The following is a 10,974-nucleotide window of genomic DNA, read 5'->3' as shown; positions in this document are numbered from 1 at the left end:
CGACAGACCGTTAAGGCAACAGCAGATGCAGCAGGGAGAGTGTTGTATTCTGCTGCACATCAGCCAGAAGCAGCGTGGAGATTCGTCTGCCTCCTATCGACACGAACTTGAACGCCGGAGTGTTCCTAACAGCCGCCCCGGGCCTTCCTGGACGTTAGCCTCTCCTAGGGGGTTTCGCTGCCGGAAGGGAAGGCGACAGAGGAGGCCAGAGAACGACTGGAAGGCATGTGGGTGCTTCCAGGGGGAGTGAGCTGTAGGACGGTAGGCTTCGTCGGTCACCACTGTATTTCTCCAACCGCCAGGAAACAATGGAAACCAGGGAGCAGCAGGTTAACTAGCCAACACCAGATTTGTTTAAACTGCAGTGTCCGACTCGTTTTTATGTCTGACGTCATAAAAAAAAACATAAAAATTTGTTCGCTTTCAATGATGGTGGATTCAAGTGTGTGCGCTCCAGCTCGGGAATAACAGTTTTAACGGGGATACTGCAAAAACGAGTACTTCTCTTTTGACTGTTCTATCCTCATCTTGTGTATTCTGTGATTTCCCCACGGATAGATTTGCAGTTAAACGTCCTGCGTGATGGTAATATTTCACACAGTTTTTTCAGGAACCAATCTCTGTGCAGAAGTTATAAAGAAATAACATTGATTCTAAACAGGAACAAAAGTTGAAAATATACATACAGCAGTTCACTTGTGTTTGTTGAAAGTCACTCATGTGGAAATTGTAGATTTTTTTCCCCGTTGTGACAGGAAAACTTAAAAATAACGAGTATGAGACAAATCAAGGGTTGCATGTGTTATATTTATTTTATTTCTGTCAGCTGGTCAGCAGAAGAGCACATCTGTTGCAGCAGAAGAGGTCACGTATGTCGATGTTTTCTGTCCTGTTTTTACAGCCATAGCTTCCACATGGTGTTTGTGCACCTGGAATGGACCCTTCTCACAGCGGGGAGGATATGTCACCATTATATGTGCTCAGAAAGAAGAAATGTGTCAAGTCACAATCTAAAAGTGGTGAACCGTGTCCAGGTAATCAAACCGTTAGTTTTCATACATGTATTTTTTGCCCTTTTTACGTCAATTTAGTTTCTCCTGCAGCTTCTAAACGGATGCCACAGAGAACCTGTGAACTGAATTCAGTTGGATTAGTCAAAGTAAGGATGAACTCGTTCACTGAATATGCTGTTTTGCTGTTGTGAAACTGGCCGGTTAGAGGCATCATCTATTTCTGTCCTGCAGAATGATGAGCCTCAATCCCACGAGCCTCTAAAGATGAAAAGACCTTACGGCAAAAAAAGGTAAGAAACACCTGATGAGCCGCAGATAGACTGTTCAGGTGAGAAACTTCAAGAAGTCACCTCATAACTTTGAAACAATAATAAAAATAATGGATACATTTTCTCTGAAACAGGTTCAACGATCTTGCCACAGAAGCAGTAGATCACCCCACCAGCAGCTGCTCGGTGAAGTCATCAGGAGGACTTTCTAATGGGACTGACCCTGGGTCAATGGCTCCACCTACTCCGCGGCTCTCTCCAAGACTGAGGGCAAAAAATGTGTGGACTCAGGGTCCAGAGACAAGCAAAAAGCAACACCTGCCTCAGGGTAAGAACTGTAACATCAGGAAGGACAGGAGGAACCCCGTGGCCACAGGTGGAGATCAAACCCAGGACCAGATGTGGAACTCCGGCAGGGACCGGGTAGGTCACTTCCCTCCAGACCAGACATGGATTCCTGGCAGGAGCCAAGAACAAGACGGAGTGGAAACAGTATGGGTGGTGTGTCAGGAACAAGGTCCTGTGGAGGACTGGGTATCTGATGGAGACGAAGGCCACAATCAGGTTGGGGTGCAGACAGAGATCCGGCAGGGGGTCAGGGCTCCTCGGGGACAGAGCAGGTCTGGGGATCCGGTCAAAACCAGGACCAGGACTCTGCTTATTTCCAAATGTATGTAATCCAAATAAATTCTGTAGGAGGTATGGCAGGAGGTATGAGGACTGAAGGTCCAAGAAGTGCATGAAAGATAAGTAATAATATAGTGTGAGAATTCCAATTTAAATGACATCAACTCGGGTTTCTGTCATTACTTGCACCACTTCTACCACCATTACAATTAAAACAGCAATAGAAGTGGTGTTATAAATGGTAATTGCTGTAAAATGATAGTGAAATAAGTGATGCCAGTAACAAAATATCCTTTTTATATGATAGTATTTACCTAATCAACACAACATTAAAAAAACAGTGAATATAAAGTAACAAATGAGAATGATATAATAATGTATGGATGCTATTTTCTCCTTCCACCCAACACCTTCACAGATGCCGCTGAAGAGCGATGAAGATGAGGCCCAGAATGCTCAGAGTGAGGCCAACCCGGAGAGGACGGCCAGTGGTCGGGTGCAGCGAGCCTCGGCCCAGGTGGCCAACTTTCACCTGGCTGAGATCGCCAACAATGAGCTGCCCAAAGACTGGCCCAAGAGGAAGTTTCAGTCGGACCTGGTGCCTGATGATAAAAAGGTGAGGACATCTGGAAGGACAGACGCGGGACATTCTGTTGTGCTCGTTCACGTTTTTATGTCTCGTAGTTGAAGTACGCCCGGCCGGGCCTGCCCGCCTTCAGCCAAGATGTGCTGAGGAAGTGGAAGAATGAGGTGAAGCTGCGGAGGAAGGTCAAATGTCCCAACCAGGTAGAAGATGCTTCATCTTAACTCAAAAGGGCCATAAAAAATGTATAAATGCATTAATGGAAGAACAGTGACAGAAAATTAAAGCTGCTGACCCACTTCAGGGGTTTAGGAAGTGGGAAAGAGAGGGAGCAGGTATTCACTGAAGTCCCCCTGAGCTGCCTGCAGGCTCCAGTCTGGCCTGGGAGCTCTGCTGTACAGAAATGTGCACAGTACATCCACCTTTTATCCACCTTTCATTTATCTCTGATGTGAATGAAGAACACTTGAATTGCTGGGTCCTGTGTCTGAATTGTGATTAATCAGATTGATCCACAGACACCCTCAAAATAATCTGCCTAAAACGTTCTATTATAATCTGGCAGTCTAAAAACAGTCATTGTTAGGAAGAAACACATGTTTTCATGATGACATCGCACAAAATCTCTGGAGGGTTCTTTTTACTGGACTTGATAAGTCTGCCAACATGAGCTGGATCACAGACTGATGCAGAGAATCAACAGTGATCAGTTATTGATCACATGTTCCCAACATTTGACAGTGGAACTGCAGATTAATGTGTGCCGTTAATGGAACAAAAAGACCTATTTATGGTCAGTTTATAATCTTCTGGATATTCTAAAAATGTCTTTTTGGGGATTTCCTTCTGTAACTGAAGCTGCTGGTAACTGTTGCAGGGTTGTTGCTCCACCTACACCAGTGTGTCGGGGCTGAAGGCTCATCTGGGACTGTGTACGAAGGTACGTCGGCATCTTTCTTTAACTCTGAAACATCCCTGAGTGACCCTGGTCTGTGGACAGAAGCAGGAACTGCCTGGTGTAGATCTGGGACGCTTGAAGATTGTTCACACGTCTGATGAATCATTTTTTGTGGCTGATATTCCGAGTGATGGTATTTCCTGTGATCTCAGGGTGAATTTGAGGCAGGAAAGTACAGGTGTCTGATCTGCAATAAAGAGTTCAACTCTGAAAGTGGAGTCAAATACCACATCAACTCTATCCACTCGGAGGTATCGGATGTTCTGCTCTGCTCGCCGTCCTGTGATGCACGGCAGGTTTTTCTCCTAACATTTGCATTTCTGCCCTATGCAGGACTGGTTTGTGACGAACAAAAAAGCCTTCAAGAAGTTTGAGAAGTTCCTTAAGAACCAGTCCAGGGATTTTGTGCATAATGTGGCCAAGCAGGGGTTGGACCGGTACCACCACAGTCACCTTCAGCATCACCACTGTCCACCACTGAGACAACTTCCTGCACAATCTTCATCAACATTTTGTGTTTACTTCAGGAATAGGAATGTTGAAAGTTGGATCTGATCCAGGCAATATCGTTGCGGTTACACCTGAGGAGCCTGCCTTGATGGAACAGGGAGTCGACAGTGAGGCGGACGTTTCTAGGGAGCTCCTGTAATCTGCTCTCTTCAATCACCAGATCAGGATCAAAGGTGTGATGCATCACCACCAGAATTACTGCTTTATTATCTGGAGACATAGAAAAGACCAGGGTGACTCAGCAAGGTAAGTTTCACTTTCACTTCTGCTTTAACAACTTTGAATCTTCATGTTACATTTAGTTCCATCACATTCACACTTAAGTTGCTACCTGGGAGTCCCTCCAGGGCCTCGTCAATGTCTGTTTTGATTCGGGATTTGACTGGACATGTGGGAATGTGTATTTCTACATGTGTGTTGATTTTGCTGCTGCCCAGAAATCACACAGAAAAATATATAAAGTAGACCATTAAATTATAGCTTAGTAAGTGTTCTTGTTTTACAGTGTAATCCCTCATATTGAACAACACTAAAAAACAAAGTAGTTGGGCCTACGTTCCATGATGCTATACTTTTAGATGTTATTTATGTCATAGTTCACTTTAGACAGAAACGTACCATGACCATCTTGCCGTCCTTGATCTCTCTGACGAACGTGGTCTCTTTGCCGTCCCACTTTGGACGTGGACCAACTTGTCTCCCTCCAGAGACACTGTAGACTGAGAGACACAACACATGGTGACCGTACTGAAAAGTGTGGCCAATTAATCTTGATTACTCCAGAATATGCCGATCTGAGATGATTGAAAGTGTTTGTTCTTACTTTACAGTTCCTGTCGTCGGCGGTGGTTTCATCAAACTCCTCCCCCAGCTTGAAGGAGATCTCTGTGTTTTTGAAGGTGCTCTGGGTGCGAACCACCACCTTATCGCCCTCCAGGCTGATGATGACGGTCGGTTTGGTCACGTTCCCGACCTGTCGGGTGGCGAAGCCCACGCCTGGGACATGACATATGAAGCACATTTCAACACTGAGATCAAAGAAAAAGAGCAAAGATAGAAGCACATTACTGACCGAGGGCTTTCATGTAATCATCAAAGTTCTCGCTCTCCACCAGTTTCCAGGTTGCACAGAAGGCGTCGACCATGGTGATGGTTTTTCAGAGACCAAGTATTCTGAAGAGCACAGTGAGTGAGCTGCGGTCGTTCAAGTTTCCCCCCAGTGTGTTATTATTCCGCGCCTTATTATTATGCATGCAGGTGGGCAGGGCCACGGGTCCCATTGGCTCAGGAGATTTTTGCTGTGTTCCTTATTGGACGGTTAAATTGGGTCACGGTCCTACTGACCCGTAGAGAGGTGGGGCAAAGCTAAATTAGCTCATTTGTATGCGCGATGATGTAATTACTCTAATTCCTGCAGCCAGCTCAGGTTGATGTGGTGCTAAAAAGGAGAAATTCTCCATTTTAAAGATGACCCCAAAAAAATCCAACTACAACAATGAAAAGCATGTTATAATGATGCTACCGGCAGAAGAGTAGTCTTCAAATCCCCATGAATCATTTCCTCATGTCCCGGCCCCCCCTCTCCAGTCAGCCCGGTGCCACCCGATCGGAATGTGTCCTGTGGGGGTCGTCGGTGAAGCAGAATCACTTTGTTTGACAGCTCTTTGTCCTGAGTTGCATTACTGACCCCACCACCACCACCACCACTGCAATTACTTCATGCTTCACATGCACGGTAACGACTGTCCTTAAGTGTGTGTGTGAGAGTGTGTGCATGTGTAAGTTCCGCTTTCTCACACAAAGTCAGTGTTTATGGAGGTACGCACAGACACAGATGAGTGATTGTGACTCTTGATTGGGCAGTTTATGGTCGTTCATTTAAGTTGGACTCAGGGAGGTTTTTTGATAAACTGTCATGAGCATTAAGCTTGGAGCTGATGTTGTGTTTTAAAGGTTGACCTGTTTTTTTTGTGGAGCAGCTTCTGACACACTGGGATTGTCAGTATTTCCAAAAGTCTCCTTCCGGTTAGTTTTTTAATTCTATTTGTAATGCATCATAAAAGTAATTTTAAAATACCACTGACCGAGCTGCCAAATTCAAAATCTTGTTTTGGTTTAGTTTTGAGGAAATATACTTCAAATCTGCACCTCTTCTCATTTTCTTTTTAGCACCTTGTTTTTTGAAGGATCTCCTGTTGATTCACTTCTTTTGAACAACTTCATTTCCTCTGTACTTCATCTGAGAACAGGGCATGCAGACATTAATCATACCTGTAGGCTGGAGCTCTACTCAGCAACAACAGCTGCTGTCTGCAAACCTGCATCGGTGAAGGAGCTCTGGTGCCCCCTGCTGGTCAGTGGCAGAAGTGCCTCCTAATTTTGGTTGAATTAAAACGTCCCCGATATTAATAACACTAATTGTACAAATAATACTTTAAGTCTTCACCACTGAGTTGACTCCGAGAAACATTGTTTGAAATAGCTTTTATTTCATACTTACAGTAAACACACTTTGTTATTTAATGCTACAAAACCAAAGTTGTAATTGAAAAGAAAAAAGGAAGAAAATGAATAATCAAAACGATTAAAAATGAATGAAATTCAATTAAATATGCAGCCTCCTATTTGCTCATCAACCAAAATATGCTTCTAAATGAAATTTATTTGGACTACATTTACTTATTAACAGGTAATACAATATAGGAATTAAAACATTCTTAACAAAAAACCTCTGCACATACAAGAACAAATAAACCAAATAAAAACAGACAAACAAAAAAAAACAAGTTCTTGGCTGCTATTATTTGAGCTGTGATGTTGTGTTGGTGCTGACATTCACAGTGCTGTAGGTCACATTGGGATCACCTTCATCAGCAAAAACCTGAAGAAAAAAAACGAAACAGAATTGACAACCAAACAAACTGATTCTTTTTTGTTTGAACTCTTTGGTGGATGATGTTGACTTCAAATCCATCATGGACAAATGTGAAAATAATGAAGGTGGGTCAAAAATCAAAAGAATAAACCTAAATCTTTTATAAATGTATTCAGTTATGTACCAAAACCAAGGCTGAACATATTTTAAACCAAATCAACCCAGGCGACAGTGGAACAACAGCATTAAAGAGAGGACAGAGATGAGGTTTATGCTCTTGGTGCTGGTTGGGTTCTTAGTGGAACACTTTAGATAAAACCGGGGAAACATAATGACGCCAAGGCACATTATGATTATGATTATTGTGGACTTGCACATCATTCTACACTGACATTTCAAATGACCTGTTGGTCACTGCTAAGTACATCATGAAACTTACCAGTGCCTTTCTCCTTTATATATGAAAACTGTGAGGCAACCGATGGTGAGGACAACTGAAGCGACTGCTGCAAAGAGGTTCCGCCACCACAGATCTGGAAGATAATGGAGATATTTGGTTCTCATTCATACAACATAATAATTAATGAATCTGGATCTTATCCCCCAAACTGGTTACTATGTAGAAAAAGGACTAATGGACTTTCAGGTTATTAAAGGATTTTCCATTATAAATGTGCATGACTCCCCTCTTTAGGCTGTAACCTGCCTATAATCATTATATGAGGAAGACCTCTTCATCATCAGGACAGGATTTAGACGACTGCATTGGTTTAACTGGGAGAAATGGGACAGCCCATAACAGTCGATGATCTCATCGAATTCAGGTGATTCAAGTGAAATCACCACAAACCAACATGTTGTTTTTCCTGTCGTGTTTCACCTCTTTATTTTAGCTTGTTCCTCTGGTTGTTCCTGTAGTAATAATCCACAACAAACCTTTTAAAATCAGCTTGGATCAGAAAAATTTCACTGACAATTTAGTTCTAAGAAAAGTTTGTGTTATGGTTGATCATGTCTTTGTCGTAACAATGAATCTTAGAGCGCTGCAAAGTTTATTTATCCAAACTGCTGCAGGACGTCCAAGCAGGACGTTCCAAGCAGGACGTTCCAAGCGGGACGTCCACCCTACAGGGGTTGAGTGGGGTCGAGGTTACTGATCCATCCTCCTGAACTGCTCAGTGAGCCTGACCATCGTCAAGGTAACGCTCAGTCAGATACCGTGGAGATGTAGGATGATCACTGGTCCGTCCATCCACATCCATCATCCATCCATCCATCACCGTCCATCCATCCATCCATCCACCGTCATCCATCCATCCATCCACCCACCCGTCCATCCACATCCATCCATCCATCCATCCATCCACCCATCCATCCATCCATCCACCCACCCATCCATCCGTCCGTCCGTCCATCCATCCATCCATCCATCCATCATCCACCCACCCACCAGTGTGTAGCAGCATCATGGTCTCAGGTGCTGGGACCAGTCAAGAACAATAGCAGCTGTTTGGGTTTTATTGAGCACGTAGCTCCTCATCTGCTGCTCATGCCACAAACGCAGCTTCCTTATTAATGCGGCGCCGTTTTAAAGGGAAATTTTAAAAAAGCTTTTAAGATTTACTGCCAGGGAGAATGGTTGCAACACAGACACAAACTACCAACACAGCAGGAACCAGAAAATTAAAAAGGCTAATGTTGTGTTACGGATGTTCTCTTATAGTTATCATCTGCAGAGGTTGTTGCTGGAGTGGTGGTGGTGGCTTCAGAAGAGAAGAGAAGAGACAAACCTGAGTAAACAGAGAAAGCCAACAACAGCAACATTTAAAAACATCATTCAGTGGAGAAAATGTGTCAGACACAAATCAAAAGTCTGGAATTAAACTTGCAACTGCAGCAATGACAAAACATGACTTTGAACAGTTGTGTTTGTGTGTCACGGGGTCCCAAACGACACAGAACATTTTAGAAGCTGTTCCCTCTCTGTTGGTCCAGATCAAAGTCTTTCACCATCAATTAATTTACTTGAGAGAGCCAATGTTCCCTCTCAGGTGATGTGGAGAGAAGAAGCTTCCCTGGAGATGTTCCAGGATGCAGATGACTGAAAATAAAATCAACACAAACCAGAAACTAAAACACAAGTTATTGTTGAGTCGTTACCTTTGCTCTGAGAAATATGGTGGGTTGTTGGTGTTGCTGAGGTGGTTCCTGGAAATATTGATGCCGTAGTAGTGATGGTGGTTTCAGAACAGAGCAGACACAACACAACACAACAGAAGTGAATGGAACAGAACAAAACACAACAGAAATGAATGGAACAGAACAGAATAGAAGCGAATGGAGCAGAAACAACACAACAGAAGTGAATGGAACAGAACACAACACAACAGAAGTGAATGGAACAGAACACAACACAACAGAAGTGAATGGAATAGAACAGAATAGAAGCGAATGGAACAGAACACAACACAACAGAAGTGAATGGAACAGAACAAAACACAACAGAAGCGAATGGAACAACACAACACAACAGAAGTGAATGGAACAGAACACAACACAACAGAAGTGAATGGAACAGAACAGAATAGAAGCGAATGGAACACAACACAACACAACAGAATAGACCAGAACAGATCAGAACACAACACAACAGAATAGACCAGACCAGAAAACACCAAAACACAACACAACAAACAACAAACATGAGAACAGAGACATGAGCAAACAGAGCAACAACAGCAGCAACACAATCTTCCTCACTGAAATGATCGTTGTGGTTCAGGTGAAGATGAAACTATGTGATGGGAATACTCACTGGGGACCACAGACAGATCAATTGCAGCATCTGGACCTGTTTGTGATCCTAAGCTGTTAAACTGGCGACAGGTATAAAGACCTGAATCTTCACCTCTGAGGTTCTTGATGGTCAGAGAACAGTTCTCAGATAGACTCAGTCTGCCTGGTTTATGAGATTTAATCTGTCCAAGATTAATCAGCTCGATTGTTGCTGATGTGTATTACTGAATATCCATGTAGTATTGATACAATTCTTCTGATCCTTTATCAGGTTTTCACAGCTCAAAGTTACTTCTTGATGTCCAGTCAGATATTTTCTGTTGGCATCTGTGAAAAAAAGAACAAGAATCTGTTCACAGGTAGAAAATGTCTCTGTTTCTGTTCATTTATTGTTAGACAATTAAAATGCTGCTATTTATTGGGAAGATTTAAATCTGTTTTCATTAGAACTCATTCTCACCTGAATATGGATCATGTTATCGTCTCCTTTTCTTCTGGAACTTCTCTTCATTTGACTTCCTTTAGTGCTGAAACTGCAGCAGCTTTCTGTGGTTTCCACAGTGTCGCCTCCCTTTTGAACTGATGTTGAGAATTGTGAAGCTAATTTTCCGAAACAACTAGCAGAAGTTCGATCATCTAATTTTTGTCCATCTGTGGTCAGCTTTTCATGACATCATTTCACACTTTTGAGAGAAAGAGGAAGTTGAGCGTGGGTAGAGTTAGAGTTGAAATATAATTCGATTTAGTAAATGTGTCTTGTTTTAAGTGATGGTTGTCTTATGCAACCAGACAGAGTCAAGTTTCTTTACTGCTTCTCATGTTAATGGGGTGAAATATCAACATAGTTGCTGATGAAAAACAACATTTAAGGTCTCGACAGATTTGAGTTCCCCCCCCCCCCCCCCAGTTTATTATTGATGTATTGAGTTTTGTGATGAATGTGGACAGCAGCGGAGCTGTGAGGAGCTACTGAGAACTGTATCATTCCCTCATTCTCAGTATGGGCTCATCTTCATCTCCTGACCTGAACCGTCACGATGAAGCGCAGCTTCTCCTTTTAATCAGTAACAACTTTCTAAGTGACTCAACTGTAGAATCACACAGGTGCTCCAGCATCAGAGGGGATGTTTGAATATGTAGAGCTAAAACTAGAGGCCTTCAGCCACCCAGAGGAAGGAGATTCTGCAGATAAGAGATTAAAGTGGCCCGGAAAGACCCGACCTACGTATCTGGAGTTCAGTGGAAGGAACTATTGTGAGGAGATCCAGCAACACGTTTAACGGAGAGAGCACAGGACAATAAAACTTGGTCATCAGGGACCCAAGAAGACAGACAAAGGCCAC

The 10,974-nt window shown here is 43.1% G+C and overlaps 2 protein-coding genes, 2 long non-coding RNA genes and 1 pseudogene across 6 annotated transcripts; 3 read left to right on the top strand and 2 right to left on the bottom strand.

Annotated features, from left to right (window-relative positions):
- The first annotated feature begins 226 nt into the window (after nt 1–226).
- On the top strand, nt 227–1,975 carry LOC130520970 (uncharacterized). Of its 2 annotated transcripts, none has more exons than XM_057024644.1 (5): nt 227–261; nt 902–1,034; nt 1,104–1,159; nt 1,245–1,303; nt 1,417–1,975. In XM_057024644.1, the coding sequence occupies exons 2-5, from the start codon at nt 935–937 to the stop codon at nt 1,958–1,960; spliced, it is 759 nt and encodes a 252-aa protein (XP_056880624.1). In that variant the 5' UTR covers nt 227–261; nt 902–934; the 3' UTR covers nt 1,961–1,975. The 2 variants fall into 2 exon arrangements, with proteins under 2 accessions (XP_056880624.1, XP_056880625.1); XM_057024645.1 differs by having other exon boundaries at nt 227–329.
- Nucleotides 1,976–2,212: 237 nt separating this feature from the next.
- On the top strand, nt 2,213–6,107 carry LOC130520971 (zinc finger protein 512-like). 2 transcript variants are annotated; one of them, XM_057024646.1, is made up of 7 exons: nt 2,213–2,525; nt 2,594–2,695; nt 3,370–3,432; nt 3,603–3,701; nt 3,784–3,887; nt 3,978–4,206; nt 4,791–6,107. In XM_057024646.1, the coding sequence occupies exons 1-6, from the start codon at nt 2,289–2,291 to the stop codon at nt 4,003–4,005; spliced, it is 633 nt and encodes a 210-aa protein (XP_056880626.1). In that variant the 5' UTR covers nt 2,213–2,288; the 3' UTR covers nt 4,006–4,206; nt 4,791–6,107. The 2 variants fall into 2 exon arrangements, with proteins under 2 accessions (XP_056880626.1, XP_056880627.1); XM_057024647.1 differs by having other exon boundaries at nt 2,215–2,525; nt 4,011–4,206.
- Nucleotides 4,543–5,174, bottom strand: LOC130520972 (fatty acid-binding protein, brain-like; annotated as a pseudogene).
- A 1,189-nt stretch (nt 6,108–7,296) lies between the features above and the next one.
- Nucleotides 7,297–8,743, top strand: LOC130520974 (uncharacterized). Its single transcript, XR_008949137.1, has 2 exons — nt 7,297–8,034; nt 8,559–8,743. It is a non-coding gene; the product is annotated as an uncharacterized LOC130520974 (long non-coding RNA).
- Nucleotides 8,559–9,981, bottom strand: LOC130520973 (uncharacterized). Its single transcript, XR_008949136.1, has 2 exons — nt 9,651–9,981; nt 8,559–9,043 (listed from the first exon to the last, which is right to left on the bottom strand). It is a non-coding gene; the product is annotated as an uncharacterized LOC130520973 (long non-coding RNA).
- Between the last annotated feature and the right edge of the window lie 993 nt (nt 9,982–10,974).

This window comes from Takifugu flavidus, unplaced genomic scaffold (genome assembly GCF_003711565.1).
Source record: "Takifugu flavidus isolate HTHZ2018 unplaced genomic scaffold, ASM371156v2 ctg618, whole genome shotgun sequence".
Lineage (NCBI taxonomy): Eukaryota > Metazoa > Chordata > Actinopteri > Tetraodontiformes > Tetraodontidae > Takifugu > Takifugu flavidus.
Note: the sequence above shows the minus strand (reverse complement) of the source record. Positions and strands in the feature narration are given on the sequence as shown.